Source organism: Capricornis sumatraensis, chromosome X (assembly GCF_032405125.1).
Source record: "Capricornis sumatraensis isolate serow.1 chromosome X, serow.2, whole genome shotgun sequence".
In the NCBI taxonomy this organism is placed as follows: Eukaryota; Metazoa; Chordata; class Mammalia; order Artiodactyla; family Bovidae; genus Capricornis; species Capricornis sumatraensis.
Genome location: NC_091092.1, coordinates 85181574 through 85206948, shown reverse-complemented (window position 1 = coordinate 85206948; position 25375 = coordinate 85181574). Strand labels below are relative to the sequence as shown.

Here is a 25375-nt window from a genome sequence, read left to right as displayed (position 1 = left end):
TTGTTGGCATATTGAGTGCAGCAGTTGAACAGCATCATCTTTTAAGACTTGAAATAGCTGAGCTGCAATTCCATCACCTCCACTAGCTTTGTTCATAGTTATGCTTCCTAAGGCCCACTTGACTTTGAACTCCACAATGTCTGAATCTAGGTGAGTGATCACACCATTGTATCATTAAGATATTTTTGTGTAGTTCTGTGTATTCTTGCCAACTCTTCTTAATATCTTCTGCTTCTGTTAGGTCTGTACTGTTTCTGTCCTTTATTTTATCCATCTTTGCATGAAATGTCTCTTTGGTATCTCTAATTTTCTTGAAGTGATCTCTAGTCTTTCCCATTCTGTTGTTTTCCTATATTTCTTTGCACTGATCTCTTAGGAATGCTTTCTTATCTTTCCTTGCTATCATTTTGAGCTCTGCATTCAGATGGGTATATCTTTCCTTTTCTACTTTGCCTTTAGCTTCTTTTTTCAGCTGTTTGTAAGGCCCCCTCAGACAACTATTTTGCCTTTTTGCATTTCTTTTCTTGGGGATCATTTTTATCACTTCATCCTGTACAATGTTAAGAACCTCCATCCATAGTTATTTAGGCATTCTGTCTATCAGATCTAATCCCTTGAATCTATTTTGTCACTCCCACTGTATAATCATAGGGATTTAATTTAGGTCATATCTGAATGGCCTAGTGGTTTTCCCTACTTTCTTTAGTTTAAGTCTGAATTTTGCAATAAGGAGTTCATGGTCTGGGCCACAGTCAGCTCCCACTCATGTTTTTACTGACTGTATAGAGCTTTTCCATCTTCAGTTGCAAAGAATATAATCACTCTGATTTCAGTATTGACCATCTGGTGATGTCCATTCCATGTATAGAGTTGTCTCTTGCATTGTTGGAAGAGGGTGTTTGCTATGACCAGTGCATTCTCTTGGCAAAAACTTGCTGTTACTCCAGGTATCTCTTGACTTTCTACTTTTGCCTTCTAGTCCCCTATGATGAAAAGGACATCTTTCTTTGGTGTTAGTTCTAGAAGGTCTTGTAGGTCATCGTAGAGCCATTCAAATTCCGCTTCTTCAGCATTAGTGGTTAGGGCACAGACTTGGATTACTGTGATATTAAATGGTTTGCCTTGGAAACGAACAGAGATCATTCTGTCATTTTTGAGATTGCACCCAAATACTACATATCTGAAAATTTTGTTGGCTATGAGGACTACTCCATTTCTTCTAACAGATTTTTATGCACAGTAGTAGATATAATGGTCATCTGAATTAAATTTGCCCATTCTGGTCCATTGTAGTTCACTGATTCCTGAAATGTCAATGTTCACTCTTGCCATCTCTTGTTTGACCACTTCCAATTCACTTTGATTCATGGACCTAACATTCCAGTTTCCTATGAAATATTGTTCTTTACAGCATCAGACTTTACTTCCATCACCAGTCACATGAAAATTGGGTGTTGTTTTCGCTTTGGCTCCAACTCTTCATTCATTCTGGAGTTGTTTCTCCACGCTTCTCCAGTAGCATACTGGGTACCTACTGACCTGGGGAGTTTATCTTTCAGTGTCATAACTTTTTGACACTTTTTGAAAACCCTCCTACACTATTGGTGGGAATGCAAACTAGTACAGCCACTATGGAGAACACTGTGGAGATTCCTTAAAAAAACTGGAAATAGAACTGCCATATGACCCAGCAATCCCACTGCTGGGCATACACACTGAGGAAAGCAGAATTGAAAGAGACACGTGTACCCCAATGTTCATTGCAGCACTGTTTATAATAGCCAGGACATGGAAGCAACCTAGATGTGCATGAGCAAAGAATGGACAAGAAAGCAGTGGTACATATACACAATGGAATATTACCATTAAAAAATATAGCCATTAAAAAGAATATATTTGAATCACTTCTAATGAGGTGGATGAAACTGGAGCCTATTATACAGAGTGAAGTAAGCCAGAAAGAAAAACACCAATACAGTATACTAACGCATATATATGGAATTCAGAAAGATGGTAATGATAACCCTATATGAGAGACAGAAAAAGAGAAAGAGATGTATAGAACAGTCTTTTGGACTCTGGGTGAAGGCAAGGGTGGGATGATCTGAGAGGATAGCATTGAAACATGTATATTATCATATGTGAAACAGATCGCCAGTCCAGGTTCGATGCATGATACAGGCACTCAGGACTGGTGCACTGGGATGACCCAGAGGGATGGGATGGGGAGGGAGGTGTGAAGGGGGTTCAGGATGGGGAACACATGGAAAACCCATGACTGATTCATATCAATGATCTGTTTCTTTGAACTCTTTTTTACACAATTTAAACAAAACCCACTGAAACGTCTCCACAAAACTATTAATGTCAGTACTTGACTTGGTTTCTCCATTTTTGCATGAGAAAATTTAAGAATAAAATATTATTTCTCTGTTCTTAAAGATTTTTCATAGATATAGGATGGAAAGTAATCATATACCAGGCAATCTAAAAGTATTATTTGTAAAGAAATATTTCTGGAAAGAAAGCAAAAAATGATTAATATTGGTTGTCCTCAGGGAAGAAAAGTGGGGAGAGGACTTGTGCACATCTTTTCATGTGTTTCTTTGCTATCTGTATATAATCTTTGATAAAGCATCTGTGCATACTCTTTGGCCATTAATTTGGTAGGTAGTTTTCTTATTTGTAGCATTTTTGAGAGACTGTCATATATTCTGGATACAAGCCCTTTATCATTAATGTACTTTGCAAACAGTTTCTCCTAGTCTGTAACTTGTCTTCTGAAAAACAGAAGTTTATTTTATGAACCAGAAACTATCAATTTGTTCCTTTAATGGACCATAATTTTTGGTGTCATACCTAACAACTCTTTGCCTAACTCAAGGTCACAAATAATTTCCCTTATGTTTTCTTGTAGAAGTTTTATAATTTTACACTTAGGCCAATGATTCATTTTGAGCTAATATTCATATATCGTATGATATATAGATCCAAGTTCATGTAATTTTTTTGTACATGCATTTCCAATTTTTGAAAAGAATGTACCTTTTGGACAGAAGAGTACAAAATGGACAGAAAATACAACACAGTACTTTTGCATCTTTGTCAAAAGTTAGCATATATATATGGGGCTATTTATCCACCGTCTACTTATGTGTCTTGATCCCAATATTGCACTGTCTTGCGACCCCACGGATTGTAGCCTGCCAGGCTCCTCTGTCCATGGGACTCTCCAGGCAAGAATACTGGAGTGAGTTGCCAGTATTTCCTTCTCCAGGGGATCTTCCTGACCCAGGAATTGAATCCAGGTCTCCAGCATGGCAGGAAGATTCTTACCGACTGAGCTACAAGGGAAACCCCTGTCTTTATTACTGCACCTTTATAATAAGTCTTCATGAGAGTTATACATCATGAGAAACATTGGGCTGGAGGAAGCACCAGCTGTAATCAAGATTGCTGGGAGAAATATCAATAACCTCAGATATGCAGATGACACCACCCTTAAGGCAAAAAGTGAAGAAGAACTAAAGAGCCTCTTGATGAAAGTGAACGAGGAGAGTGGAAAAAGTTGGCTTAAAGCTCAACATTCAGAAAACTAAGATCATGGTATCCAGTCCCATCACTTCATGGCAAATAGATGGGGAAGCAGTGGAAACAGTGAGAGACTATTTTGGGGGGCTTCAAAATCACTGCAGATGGTGACTACAGCCATGAAATTAAAAGACACTTACTCCTTGGAAGAAAAGTTATGACTAACCTAGACAGCATATTCAAAAGCAGAGACATTACTTTGCCAACAAAAGCCTATCTAGTTAAGGCTATTGTTTTCCCAGTGGTCATGTATGGATGTGAGAGTTGGACTATAAAGAAAGCTGAGCACCAAAGAATTGATGCTTTTGAACTGTGTTGTTGGAGAAGACTCTTGAGAGTCCCTTGGACTGCATGGAGATTCAACCAGTCCATCATAAAGGAAATTAATCCTGAATATTCATTGGAAGGACTGATGTTGAAGTGGAAACTCCAATACTTTGACCACCTGATGCAAAGAGCTGACCCATTTGAAAAGAACCTGATGCTGGGAAAGATTGAAGGCAGGAGGAGAAGGGGACGACAGAAGATGAGACGGTTGGATGGCATCACTGACTCAATGGACGTAACTTTGAGTGTACTCCAGGAGTTGGTGATGGACAGGGAGGCCTGGCGTGCTGCAGTCCATGGGATCACAAAGAGTCAGACACGACTGAGAGACTGAACTGAACTGAATAATAAGTCTTAAAGTCGGGGAGTGTAAGTCAGGCAAAACTCTGTCTCTTTATTCAAAGCTGTTTAGGCTATTTGGGTCCTTTGAATTTCCATTTAAATTTTAGAGTCATCTTAGTCAATTTCGACAAGAAAGGCTTGGTGGCGCTATGATTGGCAATGTGCTAAATGCCTAGATCAGTTGGGGATGAACTGACATCTTAACAATACTGTGTTTGCGGATCCATGAACACAGTATACATCTCTCCATTTATTTACATCTTTAAGAGTCTTTGGATTCCCTAAGTTCTCTCAGCAAGTTTTCTGTTTTCAGTATATAAATCTTACATGGCTCTTGTCAGGTTTCTCCATAAGTATTTGATATTTTTAATGCAGTTATAAATGGTATTATAATAAGTATATAGAAATGCAATCAATTTTTGATAAATTGACTGTGAGTCTCGAAACCTTACTAAGCTTATTTATTAATTTGAGTAGCTTTTAAATAAATAGATTCCATAAGGATTTTCAATGGAGACAATCATGTTTTACTTCACCCTTTCTAATCTGCATGCATTTTCTTTCGTTTTTGTTCTTGCTGCACTGGCTAGCATCTCTAATACAATGCTGAATACACGTGCCAAGAGGACATCCTTGACTTGTTCTTGATCCTAAGGGGGAAAACATTCCATTTTTCACCCTTAAATATGATGTTAGCTATAGGTTTTTCATAGATGCCCTTTACCAAGTTGGGGACATCCCCTTCTATTCCTAGTATACTGAGTTTTGTTTGTTTGTTTGTTTTTTTAATTAGTGTACTGACTTTCTCTAGTTGCAGCGAGTGCGGACTACTCTTAGCTGCGGTGCATGGGCCTCGCATTGCGATGGCTTCTTGTTGCTGAGCACAGGCTCCCGGTGAGCAGGCCTTAGTGGTTGAGGCACACCGGCTCTAGAGCATGGGCTCAGGAGTTGTGGCACATGGTCTTAGCTGCTCTGGGGCATGTGGAATCCTCCCAGACTAGAAACTGAACCCATTTCCCCTACATTGACAGGCAGATTCCTATCTACTGTACCACCAGGGAAGTCCCTAACAACACTTAATACATTGTGTTTTCATTTTCATCTAGTTCAAAATACTTTTTAAATTTCCCTTTTGATTTATTCTTTAATGCATGGGTTATCTAGATGTGTGTTAATTCAGTTTTCAGTTACTTAGGGATTTTGAAATTACCTTTCTATTGGTTTCTAACTCAGTTCTACTGTGGCTAGAGAATGTACTTGGTATAACTTGAACGTCTTAATACTTATTGAGATGTATTTTTATGGGCAAGATTATAGTCTGCTTTGTAAAAGTTCTGTGTGCGCTTGAAAGGAAAGGAATGTGTATTCTACTGTTACTTAGTGGAGTGTTCCATAAAAGCCGATTAGGCCAACTTGCTTAATAGTGTTGATCAGATCTTATGTATCTTTATTGACTTTTTGTCCACTTTTCTATCAATTACTTAGAGTATTGTTGAAATCTCCAATTATAAATGCTGACTTCTCTAATTCTTGCAGTTCTAAACAGTTGATTATCTTTTAAAGAGATCCAAATAATAAGAAAAATATTTATTGCTTCCTGAATTCTGCTTCATGTATTTTGAAGCTCTATTATCACATGCATAAGCACTAAGGATTAGTTTGGATTCTTCAGATTAGTGTTAGCATGGTACACTATGCTTTTCTGTAGAAATTGACTAAGATGATTCTAAAATTTGTATGGAAATTCAAAGTTTTTTAAAAAATCCCTTTTATTTTGTATTGAGTTTCAAGTGAATGGCGGAAGGACTCAGCCATACGTATACATGTATCCATTCTCCCCCAAACTCCCCTCCCATCCAAGCTGCCACGTAATGAGCAGAGTTCCATGTGCTCTACAGTAGGCCCTTACTGATTATTTATTTTAAATAGAACAGTGTGTACCTGTCCATACCGAACTCCCTAAATATCCCTTTCCCCTGGCAAAGCCTGGTACATGTTTTTGCCATCCTTCTACTTTTAACCTAATCTTGTCTTTATATTTAAAGTGGATTTCTTGCTTTTTTTTTTTTACCCACTTGAAAATCTATTTTCCACTTACATATAATAAGATTACAGATGCGGTTGTGCTTAAATCTACCATATGGCTATTGGTTTTCTATTTGTTCTATCAATTCCTTGGTCCTTTCCCCCTTTATTTCTGTCTTATTTTGAATTAATTATTGTTTATGCTTCCATTTTGTATTCTTTGTTATGTTTAAGAGCTTTAATACTTCCTTGTTTTATTTTAGTGGTTGTTTTAGCATTTATAGTGTTGATATCATTCGCTTATTACAATTTAACGTCGTGACATTATGCCAGCTTATGTATAATTCAAGAACCTTACAACAACATACTTCCATGCCCCTCCCACGTTTTGTGCTATTGTTGTCATATATTTAAATCTGAGTATATTATACGTGGCATGATTCATTGATATTCTAATTTTAAACAGCTGATGATCTTTTAAAGAGATCCAAACAATGAGAACAATATTTATATTTACCCATGTAGTTACCATTTCTGATGCTCTTCATTCCTTTGTGTAGATGTAGATTTCCATCTGGTATCATTTGCCTTCTGTCTTAAGGAACTCTTTTGGTAGTGCAGGTCAGCACAGAAAACAGCAAAATTCTGTGAAGCAATCATCCTTCAATACAAAAATAAATTTTACAAAAGAGTATCAGATGCTGCAGAGAAGTCGTTCGTGAAAAGAAGAGTCGGTGAGGCAAACTTCATTTGTGTCTCATTTTAGGAAACTGCCACAGCCACCTCAACCTTCAGCAAAAACCATCCTGATCAACCAGTAGCCATCATCATCAAGGCAAGACCCTCCATCAGCAAAATGATTACGACTCACCTAAGACTCAGACGATGGTTAGCCTCATTTAGGCATAAGTGCTGTGCTGTGCTCAGAAGTGTTTGACTCTTTGCAACACTATGAACTGTAACCTGCCAGGCTCCTCCGTACATGCGATGTTCCAGGCAAGAACACTGGAGAGGGTTACCATTTCCTCCTCCAGAGGATCTTCTTGACGCAGGGATCGACATGCCGTCGTCTTTTGGGTCTCCTCTGCTGGCAGGTGGATTCTTTACCATTCAGCCACCTGTGGAGCCCTTAAAGAATAAAGTTTTTTAATTAATTAATTTACATTGTTTTTAAGATACAGTGCTGTTGAACACTTAGTAGACTACAATACGATATAAAGGTTACTTTTACATGCATTGGGAAACCAAAATTTTGTGTCTCACTTTATTGCAATATTCACTTTGTTGCGGTGGTCTGCCATGCCCACAATATCCCTGAGGTATGCCTGTACTAGTTGTTGCAATAAGAGGCTTGAGAGTGTGTACAATAAGTTACACTTGAGACTGACCACAGTTTGGTGAGGAAGTCCCCCACCTGGAAGAGTTAAGACCAACTGTAACACTGTCGAAGCAGCTGTCTTTAAACCTACTTCAGGGTACTTTGCATGCAATAACTTCTTCAGTTCCTCCTCACTGACTGGCAGTAAAGTGGAGGACCGTTTATTGACCATACAATTGGATCAACATTTCCACTCCTGATTCCAGAGACTTCTCTCAGATCTCCTGAATTTGCCTCTGTCCGTTTTCTATCATTCCTGTAGCACACTGCCATAAACTCGTTGGCTTAAAACCACAGAAAATGTTAGTCTTGTAGTTCTGAAGACCTAAATGGCTCCCATTGGGCTAAAGTCAAGATGTTGGCAGGTATGGGTCCGTTTATTTATTTATTTATTTCATTAATTTTGTCTGTGCTGGGTGTTCATTGGTGTGTAGGCTTTTCTCTAGTTTTAGCGAGCAGGGGCATCTCTTCGTTGTTGTGTGCGGACTTACTGTGGAGTCTTCTTCTGTTGCCAAAACAGGCTCTAGGTGTGTGGGCTTCCGTAGTTGAGGCATAGGGTCTAATATTTTCTCCTCCGTGAAAGCTAACAGGGTGGCTGGCCGTGGTGTTATGGCTGCTGTTGGAAAACATGAGACTCCTGGGTCAGAGACAAACACTTGAATACCCACAGCGTTAGTGGCACTGAGAGTATCAACATTTCCATGAGTTCCCTAAGCCTCAGTCCCCACAGGGTGTTGCAGAAGGCCAGATAAATCCTGCGTGTGCAGTAGGCTCCATTATAGGAGAAGCACTCCTAGCTTACGGGCGTCGAGTCTTTCATAAAGGGTGGTAAGCCTGCCTGATCCTTGCCTTGAGGAAAAGATGTCTTGAGCATAATTTCCAGTATAACTTGCCCTTTGCTCTGGAGAGGGAGACTCTACCTTTTGAGGCTGTTCACTATAGAAATATTCAAAAAGATAGTTTGGACAAAAGGCAATCTTCGGTCTGCTTGAAAGATACACAGAAATATGAGATTTGTGGAGAATAGTCTCCCAATAATCTCTCAAGTCCCTTTTAATCTGGAACTGATGTAATGGGCTCTACCCCTGGCTATGTTTTTGTTGAAGCAACTGGGCCATTTGCCCTGAACTATGTTCCACCTTTGGGAATTTCCTAATTGTATTCTTGTGGTGTTATTTCGTAGTTCCCATGTCTCTATGTTCATATGAACTGATAATTTTAGAGGCTTGATCAAACCAGATTTGATTTTTGGGCAAACATACTACAGAAGTGGTATTGAATGCTTTTTAATTCATCCCTCCAGATGGCACATGACGCCTGGTTATCTCTCTCGGTGTGTTGAAGTGTTGTCAACCCAATGCACACATTTTAAATCTATGGATTTAAATTCTATTTCCTTAAATCCATTTCCTTCTCCAGGGTATCTTCCCCACCCAGGGATCTAAGCATGGTGTCCTGCATTGCGGGCAGATTCCTTATCATCTGAACCATCAGGGAAGCCCCACATACTTTGGATTTTAACCGCATTTCAGACATACAATTTGCAAATATTTTTCCCATTCAGTAAGCTGCCTTGTCATTTTGTGCAAGGTCTCAATCGCTGTGCACAAACTTTTTAGTTTGGTATATTCCCACTCGTTTATTTTTGCTTTTGTTGCCTTTGATATTGGTGTCAAATCCAAGAATTTATCTCCACCAGTTACGTCTAGGAGCTTACCACCTTTGATTTCCTCAGAAGGTGTGTGGTTTGGGGTCTTACGGTCAAGTCTTTAATCCATTTTCCGTTCACTTTGATGTGTGGTGTAAGAGAGTGTTCCAGTTTCATCCTATTGCATGTGGCTGTCCAATTTTGCCAAACCGTTAATTGAAGAGACTGTCCTTTCCCTTTTCATATTCTTGGCTCCTTCGGTAAAAATCAATTGACCATCAATGTGTGGGCTTATTTCTGGATTTTCTCATCTGTCCCATTGATCTGTATGTCTGTTTTCATACCACAATCAAGTTTGTCAGCACATTCTTCACCTCACAGAGTTACTTTGTGTGTGCGTGTGTGTGTTTGTGTGTGCGGTGAGAACACTTAAGGTAACTTTTGTATATGGTGTGCGGTGTGCATCACGGTTTGCTTTCTCCTCCAAAATGTTTATCTATTTGTTCCCTGGTGGCTCAGACGGTAAAGCGTCTGTCTACAATGCGGGAGACCCAGGTTCGATCCCTGGGTTGGGAAGATCCGCTGGAGAAGGAAATGGCAATCCACTCCAGTACCATTGCCTGGAAAATCCCATGGACAGAGGAGCCTGGTAGGCTACAGTCCATGGGGTCGCAAAGAGTCGGACACGACTGAGTGACTTCATTCATTTGTTCCAGCACAATTTTTAAAACAGTCTTTCCTTTTCCCCATTGAAGTACTTTGTCACTTTTTTCATAAAACAGTTGTCCATATGTGTGCAAATCTGTTTTTTAGACCCTCTATTCTGTTTCATTAATATCTGTGTCTGTACTTACATCCATACCACACTGTCTGAATTATTGTAGCGTTACAGTAAGTCCTAACATTCCATAATAGAAATCCTCCGTGCTAATCCCTGCTTTGTGTATTCTAGTTCCTTTGCATAGCAATATAAATTTCTAACATCTCTGTTTCAGTTTTCACCAAAAAGTCGACAAAGAACTGGTTGAACAAGTAGAAGACAAGTGAGTAAAGTGATATAAAAGTTCAACAACACTCAATCAAGTTGACTTATATATTAGAGAACACTGCACCCATCCTTGGCTGAACATACATTCTTTTCTGGGGACACATGAAACATTCTTCCAGATAGACCATATGTTGAAATCAGACAGAGTACGTTTTCCGACAACTATGGAATTAAGTTAAATTGACCCAGAAAGAAGGCGTCAAGAGAAAATGCTGTATTTTTGAAGACTAAATGAAAGCAGCAGTAGAGGGAGCTATGTCAATTGAGAAAAAAAAAAAAAAAAGTGTAGATGCTGGGTTTTCTTGCTGGTCCAATGGTTAAGAGTCTGCTTGTCAAGGCAGGGGCCGCTCGTTCAAGTGACCCTGTGCGTTAAAACTACTGAGGCTGCACTCTCGAGCCCGGGAGCCAAACTGCTGAGCCTGTGCTCCCCAACCACTGAAGCCTGTGTGCTCCAGAGCCTGTGTTCTGCAACGAGAGAAGCCACTGCAATGAGACGCCCTCGCACCACATCTAGATGGTAGCCCCTGCTTGCCACAACTAGAGAAAGCCCATGCACAGGAACAAAGCCCCAGCACAGACAAAGATATATACATAAATAAATTTTAATAAAGTATACGTGCCTCCTTCAAAAAGGAATAAAGCACAAATTTCCCATGAACATGAGCAACAAAGTAGAACAAACTTCAAATCCTGGACAAAATTATCATTTTCCCCCCTTTCAATCACACTATTTATTTATTTATTATTGGAGTATAGATGGTTTGCACTGCTGTGTTAGTTTCTGCTCTACAGCAAACTGAGTCAGGTATACACACTACTATGTATAAAATAGATAGCAAATTAAAAGCATTATTTTCAAAAATGAAAGACTGTTATGTACAATGGGTGGCAGAAATTTATGACGAGATATTTTTATTCTATACATCACATGTAAGTAGGCCTTTAAAAGGCATAGCCTATGGGGTATTACGGTAAAAATCACTAAAAACAATTTCCTAACTTTCCCTTATCCCCCTGTGCTGACCTGGTCACCCCAAATGGGGCTGTGTTTACAGGGGTCAGTGTCCTTGGTGTTTGTTACAGGTGTCAGTGTCCTTTGAGGACATGACCGTGGACTTCAGCAGAGAGGAGTGGCAGGGCCTGGACTCTGCTCAGAGGTTCCTGTACCAGGACATGATGCCGAAAACCACAGCCACCTCATCTCACTGGGTGTGCACAGCTACCCTGTGAATCTATGAGTGTTGTAGCCACGCGTTCTGGGAAACACACTCGTTCAGAAGGACAATGCAGATAGTGGAGTGCAGTTTATTACACCGGCGGCCCCAAGGCAGAGTCTCCTCTTTGCCAAGGACCCTGACCAGTTTTTCTGAAAACCTTATATGCCTTAAGTGTACGTGCCCAAACCCACCTCCCCAAATTCCCTGAAACTAGTCTGAAGAAAGGAAAGGAAAGATACACTCAGAGTTAACCCGTGCTTCATATGCCTTAAGCCTAGGTAGTTAACAGTGGACAACTGTCAATAGGCCAATAGGCCTGTGGTCATACCCCAATAAGCATCATAGAATTTATGATTCTATTCGGTTACACAGATCATTAGGGTATTCTTTCAGGCAGCAGAGAGTCTAGGTATGAGCCCTGGGGCTCTTCCATCCCGGGGGCCTGGTTTTCCAGTTGGTATGTCATTTCCATAGATACTGGGCATAGAGCTCAAAGTCCACAGTCCAGCCCAAGATGGAGTCCTGCTTTCCAGATGGAGCCTGTTCTGTCTGTTTCCTCCTTCTTGAGGACTCTGTTATGAGTAAAATTGTGTCCACGTCCTAACCCCCACTACTTCTGAATGTGACCTTAATTAAAAATAGGGCCTGAGACGGTAACAGGGAGGAAGGCCAGAAGTCTCAGAGCGGCAGGAGACAATAAACTGTAAGTGGCAGGTGCTTTTTTTCTCCTTCTCTCTATGTGTTGATGACACCTAGCTCTACCATGAGCTAACCAATATGTTTTTCTTATGGAAAAGTTTTTCTTAAGCTATGTTAATGAAACCATGTATTTGCTTTGCAACCTGCCTTTCTTCAAAATGGTTCTGCCTAGGAATAACTTTTTTTTTTTTCTTTTCTCAACCCTCGGGCTGATAATGGCTCAAGAAACCAGTATTCATGCCAATTGTTTTATGGCCGGGGGGATGACACACCTTGGGCCATCCTATCTCAAAAACGCATATTGTGGGAGAGGGCCTTGGTGAAACCCCCTCAGCCTTGAGGTGACACTCTTATCTGATTAATAAGCTTGCTAACAGACATAAAACACCTTGCCAGAAAGTAGCAAGGGGGCATTCTTTCTGCCCCTTTCTGATGTCCGTGTCAGCAGCTTTCTCTCTCTCGCTCTCTCTCATACTTTAATAAAATTCTGTTACCCAAAAGGTTCTAGTGGGCAGGCCTCGTCTCTTGCCCTGGATCGAATTCCTGTCTCTCCTCCAGAGACCACGAATCCCAGCGTAGCACACGGCTCACAGCAGTAACCTGTCAGGTCTTCCCAGAAGTAATCAATCTACAACGAGGTCGTTAGGTGGGCCCTACTCCAATATGCCTGGCATTCTTACAAAAAGGGGAAGTGTAGACACAGAGACACACAAACACACAAGAGAGACCGTGTGGAGGCACACAAGGAGTAGATGACCGTGTGGTTGGAGGGATGCTTCTGTAGGACAAGAGGTGCCTGAGGCCACCAGAAACCAGGAGAGGGACATGGAACACACCCCTCCCTAGCACCTTCAACAAGAGCATGACCTGGCTGACGCCTTGATTTTAGACTTCTGGCCCTCAGAACTGCAAGGCAAGAAATTCTTATTGTTCTGAGTCACACGGTTTGTGATACTTTGTTACAACAGTCCTAGGAAACTACAGCTTTCTGTATTTGGGGGTGGAGTGCTAGAATAAGAAACGCCTAAAAAGAGATGAAGTGGCTTTGGAATTGGGCAGCGGGTGGAGGCTGGAGAAATTTGTAGGTGCTTGATAGAAGAAGTCTAGATTGCCTCAAAGAAACTGGTGGGAGAAACAGGAATAACTGTGTTTTTGCTGAGGTCTCAGATAGGCTTTCCAGGTGACGCTAGTGGTAAAGATTCCTCCTGCCGATGCTGGAGACTCGGGTTCCATCCCCAGGTCAAGAAGATCCCCCAGAGAAGGAAAGGGCAACCCACTCCAGTTTTCTTGCCTGGAGAATCTCACGGGCAGAGGAGCCTGGCGGGCTCCAGTTCATGGGGTTACAAAGAGTCGGACAGGACCGAAGCGAATTAGCACACAGCACTGGCCAAAGAGCCTAGCATGTCTGGTACCTACCTGTTTAAGAAATAAATTCTAGGTATTTCCGAAAAGAACTAGAAGATTTAGAAAAGCGAATTTAATCTTAATTTCTGAATAATGAGTTACTGATTGAATTTAACACATGATGAGTAAGAGAAATTCACAGCTTTAGATATTCTCACCCTGCACAATGTTAGGTATAACTAGGTATTTGATAAGCATAGCATATCACGGCGAAAATCATGAAAGACAACTAACTTCCTCGTTCTCTTCCATCCAACCCCCGGTGCTGACCATGTCACCTTGAATGGGACTGTATTGTAACAGGGGTCATTCGAGGACGTCCGTGTGGAGCTCAGCAGGGAGGAGTAGCAGCCTGTGGACCCTGTACAGAGGTGCCTGGACCAGGATGTGACACTGGAGACCTACAGCCACCTGTGCGCAGTGGGTAAGTAAGCACAGCTGCCCCGTGCACCTGCCAGGGGCCTCAGAGAGGCTGCTTCCATTCTCAGCTGCTGAATGCTCTGGGGCACCTGAAGTGTGTAATGGTGTCATCTTTGATGTGCCCGAGATACTTCAGTCCTTTTACCCTTCTGTGATTGTTACTCTATTCCCAGGGAAATGGGATTACTTTCCTGAAGAGCAAATAGAAGTGTGGTTGAAAGGCCCTGAAACCCAATTAACTGGACCCAATCTGTATCGGGTCCTGTTCACAGGGAACCAAGTTCCCAAACCAGAGGTCATCTTCAAGCTGGAGCAAGGAGAGGGCCCATGGACATTGGAGGAGGAAACCCCACGTCACAGCTGCTCAGACGTGTGACCTGAGTAGATGCGGGATGTGGAGTAGATCTGTTTTTCTAGGACAGGCTGATGCCTTTGAAAGGCTCTGAAGATAATCTGTCTTGAAGGTTCTAAGAGCACGCGTGATTCCTTTCCCAGAGTTCTCTGCGCCATGAAGCGCCTTCCTGGAACGCGGGGCATTCTGCGTTGGCTGCAGCCGTTGGAACAAGATGGCAGCGTCGACGGAGTGACCGGGGGCCCCTCCTGGCGGGAGCCCGCGGCAGTGGCGGCAGCGGTATCGCCGCCATAACTTCACGGCTCCCCTGAACCAGCCCCCGAAGTCGCTGCGAAGGCGAGGCTGCGGCCGCCAGAGGCCAGAGGCTCAGCCTGCTAACGGTAAGAACCCCCTCAACAGTCTGTGGCCTGATGAAAAGAAACCTGACAGTAGCGGTGGTCAGATTCCCCTTGGCCGATTCTGGGCCCTGTAACGCTGAGAAACAGCCAGCGTTTTCTGTCTCCTGCCTGCCTTCCCAGCCTTGCTCCGTGGACGAGCCCTAGGGGCGTCCATCGTCCCCTTAGACGTGTCGGAGCTTAACCCACCCCCATCTTTGTCTCTCAGGATGGCGAGCAGCAGTGGACCCGAGGCCGATTTCCTGGTCGGAGGGAGATATAAACTGGTACAGGCGATCGGGTGTGGCTCTTTTGGGCACGTTTATTTGGCGATAGACCTCACCAACCATGAGGAGGTAGCCGTAAAACTAGAACCACAGAATGTGAGGCATCCCCAGTTGTTACGCGAGAGGGAATGCTATAATATCCTTCAAGGTGGGGTTGGCGTCCCCCAGATACGGTGGTATGGTCAGGAAATGGGCTATAATGTGCTAGTCATGGATCTTCTGGGACCCAGCCTTGAAGACCTCTTCAATTTCTGTTCAAGAAGGTTCACAATGAAAACTGTACTTATGTTAGCTGATCAGATGATCAGTAGAATCGAATATGTGCATACAAAGAATCTTATACACAGAGACATTAAACCAGATAACTTCCTAATAGGTACTGGGCAGAAGTGGAAGAAGTTATTCCTTGTTGATTTTGGTTTGGCCAAGAGATACAGAGACAAGAAGACAGGGCAACACATACCCTACAGATCCGGTAAAGGTTTCACTGGCACGCCTTTCTATGCTAGCCTCAACGCCCATCTTGGTACGGAACAGAGTCGCCGAGATGACATGGAATCATTAGGATATGTTTTGATGTATTTTAACAGAGCCAGCCTGCCATGGCAAGGAGTAAAGGGTGCAACAATGAAGCAAAAATGTGAAAAGATTAGCGAAATGAAGATGACCACACCTGTTGATGTTTTATGTAAAGGATTTCCTGTAGAATTTGCCATGTACTTAAAGTATTGTCGCGGGCTGTCCTTTGAGGAAGCCCCGGATTACACGTACCTGAGGCAGCTATTCCGCGTTCTTTTCAGGACCCTGAATTATCAACATGACTATGCATTTGATTGGATAGTGTTAAAGCAGAAAGCAGAACAGCAGGCTGCCTCTTCAAGTGGGCAGGGTCAGCAGGCCCAAACCCCCAGAGGCAAAAGAGACAAAACCAAAAGTGAAATGAAACATCCTTAAACTTGAATCAAGGAGCAAAAGACAGAGCAGGAGACTGAGCAGCAAGTTCAGTTCCCTGTCAACTGGCTCTGGTCAGCAGAGGTCTTGTCTCCTGAGTTAAAGGCTCTGTAATTAGTGAAACATGGCATCCGGTTTTCTGTTTCGCTGTTTCAAGTGGAAAAGGTCACTAAATGCTTGACACACACAAATTGGTGGGAAAATTGTGCCTATGCCCATTTTAATTAAAATCTTTTATTTTGAACTATACTGCTTTGAGAGATCTCATTTCAGAAGAATAGCCTGTGCAGTTGCTATGGTTGTTAATGCATTCTGAGGGTTTATCCATCCGTGGGGTTTGCAAGTTGTTCACTTAAAACATTCTTCAAATGGTTGGCTACTTGTTTGCAAGCCAGCTGTTATGGTAGCAATCAAAGATTCCAGTGTTTGATCATATGAAAGACTGTGCCTGCTTACCTGTGCTAGAAATAACAGCATCTCAAGTGAAGACTTAAGAAAACCTTAGTGACTACTAGATTATCCTTAGGACTCTGCATTAATTCTCTAATGTTCTTGGTATTTAAGAAAAAGCATATTTGTCACAGAATTTTAGTTAACATCTTACAACTGAACCTGTATATATGTTTAGATAAACTAGTCACTATAAACATCTACATGATCTGGAATTTGTTTTTATTTGGAAATGAGAGCTTGTCAACAACAACAACAACAAAAAAGTCTCTAAACTTTTAGAGTTGCTTAGGCAGAGTTGACAGAAGCCCCTTTAATACTTAAATGCCATCTCCTAGTATGGCCCTTGCCAGTATCCATTGTCTTCTTTGCTTGGCTATTTGGCAGGAGAGCTATCTGCCCTTCTCCCCCTATCCCTGTACTCTAGATCATATGCCACACTACCGTCTCAGGCAGCTTGCTTTCTTAGTTATTTATTTCCTTCCCTACTATTTTGTGCTTCCTTTGTCCTGCCCCTCCCCCACCATAGTTTTTGTCCTTATGTATTCGGATTTCATGGATCTGCTTCCTTTCAAAAGTACCAATTCCGCCCTTGCTCCTGCCAGTCCCTTTCCATTTCCTCTCCAGCTTCTCAATGTCATCTAAAACCAACCTCATTTTGTTTTACATATGTCAGCTCTGACATCGGATTTAAAATAACATTTTGTAGGAGAAAACATAATTGAAATTTCTGAAATTCAGTGTTCATGCAGTAACAGTTGTTCTTTACTAAAAATGAGGACTACATAGGCAAATGAATGGATAGAGAATATGTGAGATACATATATATGTGAGAACCATTTTCTAGAAGACGGCTGTGGCAGATCTTACTATAACACACTTACGACAAGATTACTATCGATAACACTCTGTCTTTTTCATTAGGGCGACCCCTTGTCCGGTTTACACCTGTTGTTTGGTATAACCATTATTACTATTATTAATGGCTGCATTGCACAGCTTGTGAGGTCTTAGTTCCCTGACCAGGGATTGAACCCAGATCCTCAGCAGTGAGACAGAGCCCTAACTACTGGACCACCAGGAAGGAAGTCCCCCACCACAATTATTAATGATGCCCCTTTCCCATTTTAAAGTGTCCTGATTTAGATGATAAAGTATAAGGATAACTCAGCTACACTCCATAAGAAGATCAAACATGTTTTTGAAATTCAGTTATCAGGAAACATTTACCCTGGAAGAATTGGCATATTTTCTACCTGTGACCAGTGTAAATCCTGCAAATGACTGTATTTCTTTTCCAGCTGCATCTAAAAGGAAGGTAAGAAAGAAACTTATAGCTCAATTTTAATTACTCTGCAGGACTATCAGGTGCAAATGTCTACAGTCAAAATAGATCCTGGCGCTGACTTTGTTCATTCTCTCTATATCTGCCCTGACCCAAATTTATAGAGTCATACCTGGACATTTTGCTTCAGGGATTCTTAAAGGCCCCCTAAGGACACTGGGAAAGCAATGGGTGCAAAAACAAACAAACAAACAAACAAACACAAGAATTAATGATAACTCATTAAAAACTTGATTATTTCCTGCTTTTATTGGGAAGGAGCTTGGTCTGTGAAGTCAGAAGCATTGTAGAGATCAGATCCACCAGCCTGAAAACACCCACACTTCAGCTGGGGGTCGCACCCTGTGGGAGACCTAAGGAGCACCACCTTTCTATGGCCACAAGCTGTGTATCTGTAACGGATATGATTGTGTGACACCTAGAAAAGGCAGGTTTCTCACTGGGACCAAGTGTACCAACTGTCCCCTCCTAAGTCATTAGATATCTTTCCTTACACCCTGACCCAAGACTTCAGTTTCTAGAAATCAGTCATGTATATGCACAAAGATTTAAATGCAGAAATGTAACTACAGTGGTATTAGTTGTCAAAACCAAGACTATCCTTCATACACGCTTACTAACAGTATCAGTATAGTTCATTTGCTAGTCATGTCCGACTTTTGCGAGCCCATGGACCACAGCACACCAGGCTTCCCCGTCCATCGCCCACTCCCGGGGCTTGCTCCAACTCATGTCCATCAAGTTGGTGATGCCATCCAACCATCTCATCCTCTGTTGTCCCCTTCTCCTACAGCCTTCAATCTTTCCCAGCAACGGGGTCTTTTCTAATGAGTCAGTTATTCACATCAGGTGGCCAAAGTATTGGAGTTTCAGCTGCAGCATCAGTCCTTCCAATGAACATTCAGGACTCATTTCCTTTAGGATTGACTGGTTGGATCTCCTGGCAGTCCAAGGGACTCTCAAGAGTCTTCTCCAACACCACAGTTCAAAAGCATCAGTTCTCTGCCCCTCAGCTCTCTTTATGGTCCAACTCTCACATCCATACATGACTGACTACTGGAAAAACCATAGCTTTGACTAGACGGACCTTTGTAGGCAAAGCAATGTCTCTGATTTTTAATGTGCTCTCTTGGATTGACATCGCTTTTCTTCCAAGGAGCAAACGTCGTTGAATTTTATGGCTTCAGTCACCATCGGCTGTGATTTTGGAGCCCAAGAAAAGAGAGTCTCTCGCTGTTTCCACTGTTTCCCCATCTATTTGCCATGAAGTGATGGGACAGGATGCCATGAACTTCATTTTTCAGATGTTGAGTTTTAAGCCAGCTTTTTCACTCTCCTTTTCCACTTTCATCAAGAGGCTCTTTAGTTTCTCTTTGGTTTCTGCCTCAGTTCAGTTCAGTTCAGTCGCTCAGTCGTGTCCGACTCTTTGCGACCCCATGAGTTGCAGCACGCCAGGCCTCCCTGTCCATCACCCACTCCCGGAGTTCACTCAGACTCACGTCCATCGAGTCAGTGATGCCATCCAGCCATCTCGTCCTCTGTCGTAAGGGTGGTGTAATTTGCGCATCTGAAGTTATTGATACTTCTCCCGGCAATCTTGATTCTAGTTTGTGCTTCAGCCAGCCAGGCATTTCCCACGATGTGCTCTGCACAGAAGTTAAATGAGCAGGGTGACAATATACAGCCTTGACGTACTCCTTTCCCGATTTGGAACCAGTCTGTTCTTCCATGTCCAGTTCTAACTGTTGCTTCTCGACCTGCATATAGGTTTCTCAGAGAGCAGGTCAGGTGGTCTGCTATTCCCATCTCTTGAAGAATTTTCCGGTTAGCTGTGATCCACACAGTCAAAGGCTTTAGCATAGTCAATAAAGCAGAAGTAGATGTTTTCCTGGGACTCTTTAGCTTTTTCTGCGATCCAACGGATGTTGCAATATGATCTCTGCTTCGTCTGCCTTTTCTAAATCCAGCTGGAACATCTGGAAGTTCACAGTTCACGTACAGTTGAAGCCTGGCTTGGAGAATTTCGAGCATAACTTTGCTAGCGTGGGAGATGAGTGCAGTTGTGCAGTGGCTTAAACATTCTTTGGCATTGCTTTTCTTTGGGATTGGAATGAAAACTGACCTTTTCCAGTCCTGTGGCCACTACTGAGTTTTCCAAATGTGCTGGCATATTGAGTGCAGCACTTTCACAGCATCATCTTTTAGGATTTGGAATAGCTCAACTGGAACTCCATCACCTCCACTAGCTTTGTTCATAGTGATGCTTCCCAAGGCCCACTTGACTTCACACTCCAGGATGTCTGGCTCTAGGTGAGTGACCATACCACCGTGGTTATCTGGTTCATGAAGATCTTTTTTGTGTATAGTTCTTCTGTGTATTCTTGCCACCTCTTCTTGATATCTTCTGCTTCTGTTAGGTCCATACCATTTCTGTCCTTTATTGTGCCCATCTTTGCATGAAATGTTCTCTTGGTATCTCTAATTTTCTTGACGAGATCCCAAGTCTTTCCCATTCTCTTGTTTTCCTCTATTTCTTTGCGTTGATCACTGAGGAAGGCTTTCTTATCTCTCCTTGCTATTCTTTGGAATTCTGCATTCAAATGGGTCTATCTTTCCTTTTCTCCTTTGCCTTTAGCTTCTTTTCTTTTCTCCTCAGACTACCATTTTGCCTTTTTGCATTTCTTTTACGTGGGGATGGTCTTGATCAGTGCCTCCTGTACAATGTCACGAACCTCTGTCCATAGTTCTTCAGGCAGTCTGTCTATCGAATCTAATCCCTTGAGTCTATTTGTCACTACCACTCTATAATCGTAAGGGATTTGATTTAGGTCATACCCGAATGGTCTAGTGGTTTTCCCTACTTTCTTCCGTATAAGTCTGAATTTGGCAATAAGGAGTTCATGATCTGAGCCACAGTCAGCTCCCGGTCTTGTTTTTGCTGACTGTATAGAGCTTCTTCATCTTTGGCTGCAAAGAATATAATCAGTCTGGTTTTGGTATTGACCATTTGGTGATGCCTATGTGTAAAGTCCTCTCTTGTGTTGTTGGAAGAGTGTGTTTGCTGTGAGCAGTGAGTTTTCTTGGCAAAACTCTACTAGGCTTTGCCCTGCTTTGTTTTGTCCTTCACGGCCAAATTTGCCTGTTACTCCAGGTATCTCTTGACTTCCTGCTTTTGCATTCTAGTTTCCTATAATGAGAAGGACATCTTTCTCAGGTATTAGTTCTAGAAGGTCTTGTAGGTCTTCATAGAGCTGTTCGACTTCAGCTTCTTCAGCATTACTGGTTGGGGCGTAGACTTGAATTACTGTGATACTGACTGGTTTGCCTTGAAACGAACAGAGATGATTCTGTCATTTTTGAGATTGCATCCACGTACTGCACATTAGACTCTTTCATTGACTGTGAGGGCTATTCCATTTCTTCTAAAGGATTCCTGCCCACAGTGTTAGATATAGTGGTCATCTGAGATAAATTCACCCATTCCAGTCTGTTCTGGTTCACTGATTCCTAAAATGATTCCTATATTAACAGTATGTTGGTTACAAAAATGATGATACGTGCAAAAACTCAATATTATCCAACTGTTAAAATTGTATACAAAAATATTTGCCAACATGGAGATATGTTTAAGTTAGTGTAAAGAGCAAAAAAATGAAGGTAAACAATTCTAATTTTCATATAAACCAAGTGTGCATATATTAATAATATAAAGATGATGCTGTGACAGTGCTGCACTCAACATGCCAGCACATTTGGAAAACTCAGCAGTGGGCACAGGACTGGAAAAGGTCAGTTTTCATTCCAATCCCAAAGAAAGGCAATGCCAAAGAATGCTCAAACTACCGCACAATTGCACTCATCTCACATGCTAGTAAAGTAATGCTCAAAATGCTCCAAGCCAGGCTGCAGCAATACGTGAACCGTGAACTTCCTGATGTTCAGGCTGGTTTTAGAAAAGGCAGAGGAACCAGAGATCAAATTGCAAACATCCTCTGGATCATGCAAAAAGCAAGAGAGTTCCAGAAAATCATCTGTTTCTGCATTATTGACTATGCCAAAGCCTTTGCCTGTGTGGATCACAAGAAACTGTGGAAAATTCTTCAAGAGATGGGAATACCAGACCACCTGACCTGCCTCTTGAGAAATCTGTATGCAGGTCAGGAAGCAACAGTTAGAACTGGACATGGAACAACAGACTGGTTCCCGATAGGAAAAGGAGTACGTCAAGGCTGGATATTGTCACCCTGCTTATCTAACTTCCATGCAGAGTACATCATGAGAAACGCTGGACTGGAAGAAACACAAGCTGGAATGAAGATTGCCGGGAGAAATGTCAGTCACCTCAGATATGCAGATGACACCACCCTTATGGCAGAAAGTGAAGAGGAACTAAAAAGCCTCTTGATGAAAGTGAAAGTGGAGAATGAAAAAGTTGGCTTAAAGCTCAACATTCAGAAAACGAAGATCATGGCATCCGGTCCCATCACTTCATGGGAAATAGATGGGGAAACAGTGGAAACAGTGTCAAACTTTATTTTTGGGGGCTCCAAAATCACTGCAGATGGCGACTGCAGCCATGAAATTAAAAGACGCTTACTCCTTGGAAGAAAAGGTATGACCAACCTAGATAGCATATTCAAAAGCAGAGACATTACTTTGCCGGCTAAGGTCCGTCTAGTCAAGGCTGTGGTTTTTGCAGTAGTCATGTATGGATGTGAGAGTTGGACTGTGAAGAAGGCTGAGCGCCGAAGAATTGATGCTTTTGAACTGTGGTGTTGGAGAAGACTCTTGAGAGTCCCTTGGACTGCAAGGAGCTCCAACAGTCCATTCTGAAGGAGATCAGCCCTGGGATTTCTTTGGAAGGAGTGATGCTAAAGCTGAAACTCCAGTACATTGGCCACCTCATGCGAAGAGTTGACTCATTGGAAAAGATTTCGATGCTGGGAGGGATTGGGGGCAAGAGAAAGGGGCGACCGAGGATGAGATGGCTGGATGGCATCACTGACTCGATGGACAAGAATCTGAGTGAACTCCGGGAGTTGGTGATGGACAGGGAGGCCTGGCGTGCTGCGATTCATGGGGTCGCAAAGAGTCGGACACAACTGAGTGACTGAACTGAACTGAAAGACTCATGAATAGCCACACATGCACATACCAGAGAAAATGTCTGAAACCATAAACATCAAAATGTTAATAGAATTGATAGTTAGGTGATAATAGACTTAGAGGTCACTTTAATTTTCTTTTTTCTACTTAGAGTATATGACTTCCTGTTACAAAAATAAAACTATTTTTATATAACCATATATAAAAATATACATTTTAACATTTTTATATACATATATGAATTTATATAACAACATAAAATACATTTAACTATTTCATATCCATATAATAAAATAAAGTAATGCAGTTTTATCATATATACTGTCTCACTGAGCCTCTGTGACAACCAGCCTGTCCCCGTGTTGACAGCAGACTCAGGACTGTCAGAAGGGAGCTGTGGGGCAGGGTCTGGCTCCCTCATCCTCCTCTGTTTGCGAATTTCAAGGGGAACTTTTAGCGGGAAAGCTGGTCTTGGCTGGGGTGTGGGGAGGGTGGAGGACACAGTCAGGAGACCTGGCTCCAGTCCATTACTGTCACAACCCCAGGAACCTGGCCAACTCATGTACCTTCTCAGGCCACTTTATTCATCTTTGAGAAGAGGACGAAGAACTACAAGGGCCCTAGAGACTGTGTTCACCCTACTACCTGGCCATCCTCTAAGTTCCAAAAAAAAAAAACCAAAAAACAAAAACGAAAAAGGGAGGGGAATTTTCTGCCCTAGATCAGCGTAGAGGGGAAATTAGCAAATCCCCAAGGATCAGGAAAACGGAAGATCTGGTGGTGATCAGCTGAGCATTTGCACAGAGCCAGTGGGGAGTGCTGGACATCAGGGGGGAATGTCTCCCAGGCTGGGGCTGGTGGTCACCCCTACCTGGACACTGCTGCCTGCAGACACCCTGGACCTCCCCCTCTCCCAGGCTATGGGGCTCACCCTTCATCCCACTGTTCCTCCATCAACTACATCACATTTTTCACTAAAATAGGCAGGGCTCTGGACGTGGGACACCAGCCAGGTGGTACTCATGCTCAACCGTGGAATGGTGATTCATCTCAGGGGCAACAAGGCTGGAATCTGCCCCTCCTGTGACACACCTGCCCTGCCCTGAGGCCCTGCTGATCAATATCAGGTACCTCATTTAATTTTCACTGTAACCTTGCCAGCTACACGACAATGATTATCATTAGCACCATTTGACAGCAGAAGCTGTTGAAGCACAGTGAGGCTAAGTCAGTTATCCTAAGGTCACACTACTAGCAAGTAAAAGACCAGGAAATACTGAAGCCAAGATCAGCTGACTTCAAAGTCGGTCTGTGATTCTGAACCCCATACTGGGTCCGCTCCCAGTAAACAATATTCCTGTTATCCATTGTCCTCAAAATGCTCAGGCTGGAGGAGGCCATCTTGTGGGCATAAACTGAGCTTCTGCATATTTCAGCGCACATCCACAGCAATCTGCCTAAATGTCCCTCTTCTGATAGAGGTGAAAACTCAAACTCATCCTCCCTCCTTTCTTAGACACTGGAATCCAGGTGTGCACCAAGTCCCCCCAGTGACTGACCGACTCAAAAAAATTGGTCTCTGCACACCTCACATCCCTGGCACTATACCCCTGATTGCTCTCGCTGCCAATCAATCACTGACCAGCAGAATCCACCCATGGATGGACTACAGGGACTGGCAGAGGACACTTCAAAGTCCCCTAATCACTTGAATGGCCAGGCTCCTCATATTATTAATCCACAGTGATGACTATGACAACATTGAATAATAACCAACACAAGTACAGCAGTGCCACATCCCATGCAGGTTTCCAATTATCCGTCTTCCCAGACTGCCAATTGATGACCCACAGGGTTTCTAAACTGACTCCTGGAGCAGCCAAACACTGAACTTGCCTGCTGCATGCTATGGTTTTCATTTCAGAAACCACCTAGTATCTTTCACAAAATCACTGACCATCCCCCGCCCCCAGTCCCTATCTGCCTGTCTCCACATTCCCATAAACTTAGTTGTCTAAAACAACATGCACTGATTACCTCAGTGTTTATGTGGGTCAAAATCCTAGGCACAGCGTAGCTTGATCCTCTGTTTCAGGGTCTCTCATGTGGCTGCAATCAAGGTCTCAGCTAGGCTTGGGGCCTCATCCGAAGGCTCCCCTGGGGAAGGATGTTCTTCCAAGCTCATTTATGTGGTTGTTTGCAGGATCCAGTTCATTTGGGCTGTTGGACTGACAGCCTCAGTTTCATACTATTTGTCAAAGGCAATCCTGAGTTCCCTGCTATACAGGCCTCCCCAACATGGCAGGTTGGTTCACTAAGTCCACACGGAAGAGAGCCTGTTAGCAAGACAGAACCTACAATCTCTTGTCAGCTAATCACGAAGGTGGCATCTCCTCAGTGTTAAAGGTATG

At 42.6% G+C, this 25375-nt stretch overlaps 1 protein-coding gene across 1 annotated transcript; it reads left to right on the top strand.

Moving 5' to 3' along the window:
• Positions 1-15055: 15055 nt before the first annotated feature.
• Positions 15056-16066, top strand: LOC138071783 (casein kinase I-like). The gene has a single exon (XM_068963203.1). The coding sequence runs from the start codon at positions 15056-15058 to the stop codon at positions 16064-16066; it is 1011 nt and encodes a 336-aa protein (XP_068819304.1).
• Positions 16067-25375: the final 9309 nt, after the last annotated feature.

Bases quoted from the DNA above. Each gene is read 5' to 3' on its own strand.
- LOC138071783 (XM_068963203.1), top strand. From the start codon at position 15,056: ATGGCGAGCAGCAGTGGACCCGAGGCCGATTTCCTGGTCGGAGGGAGA.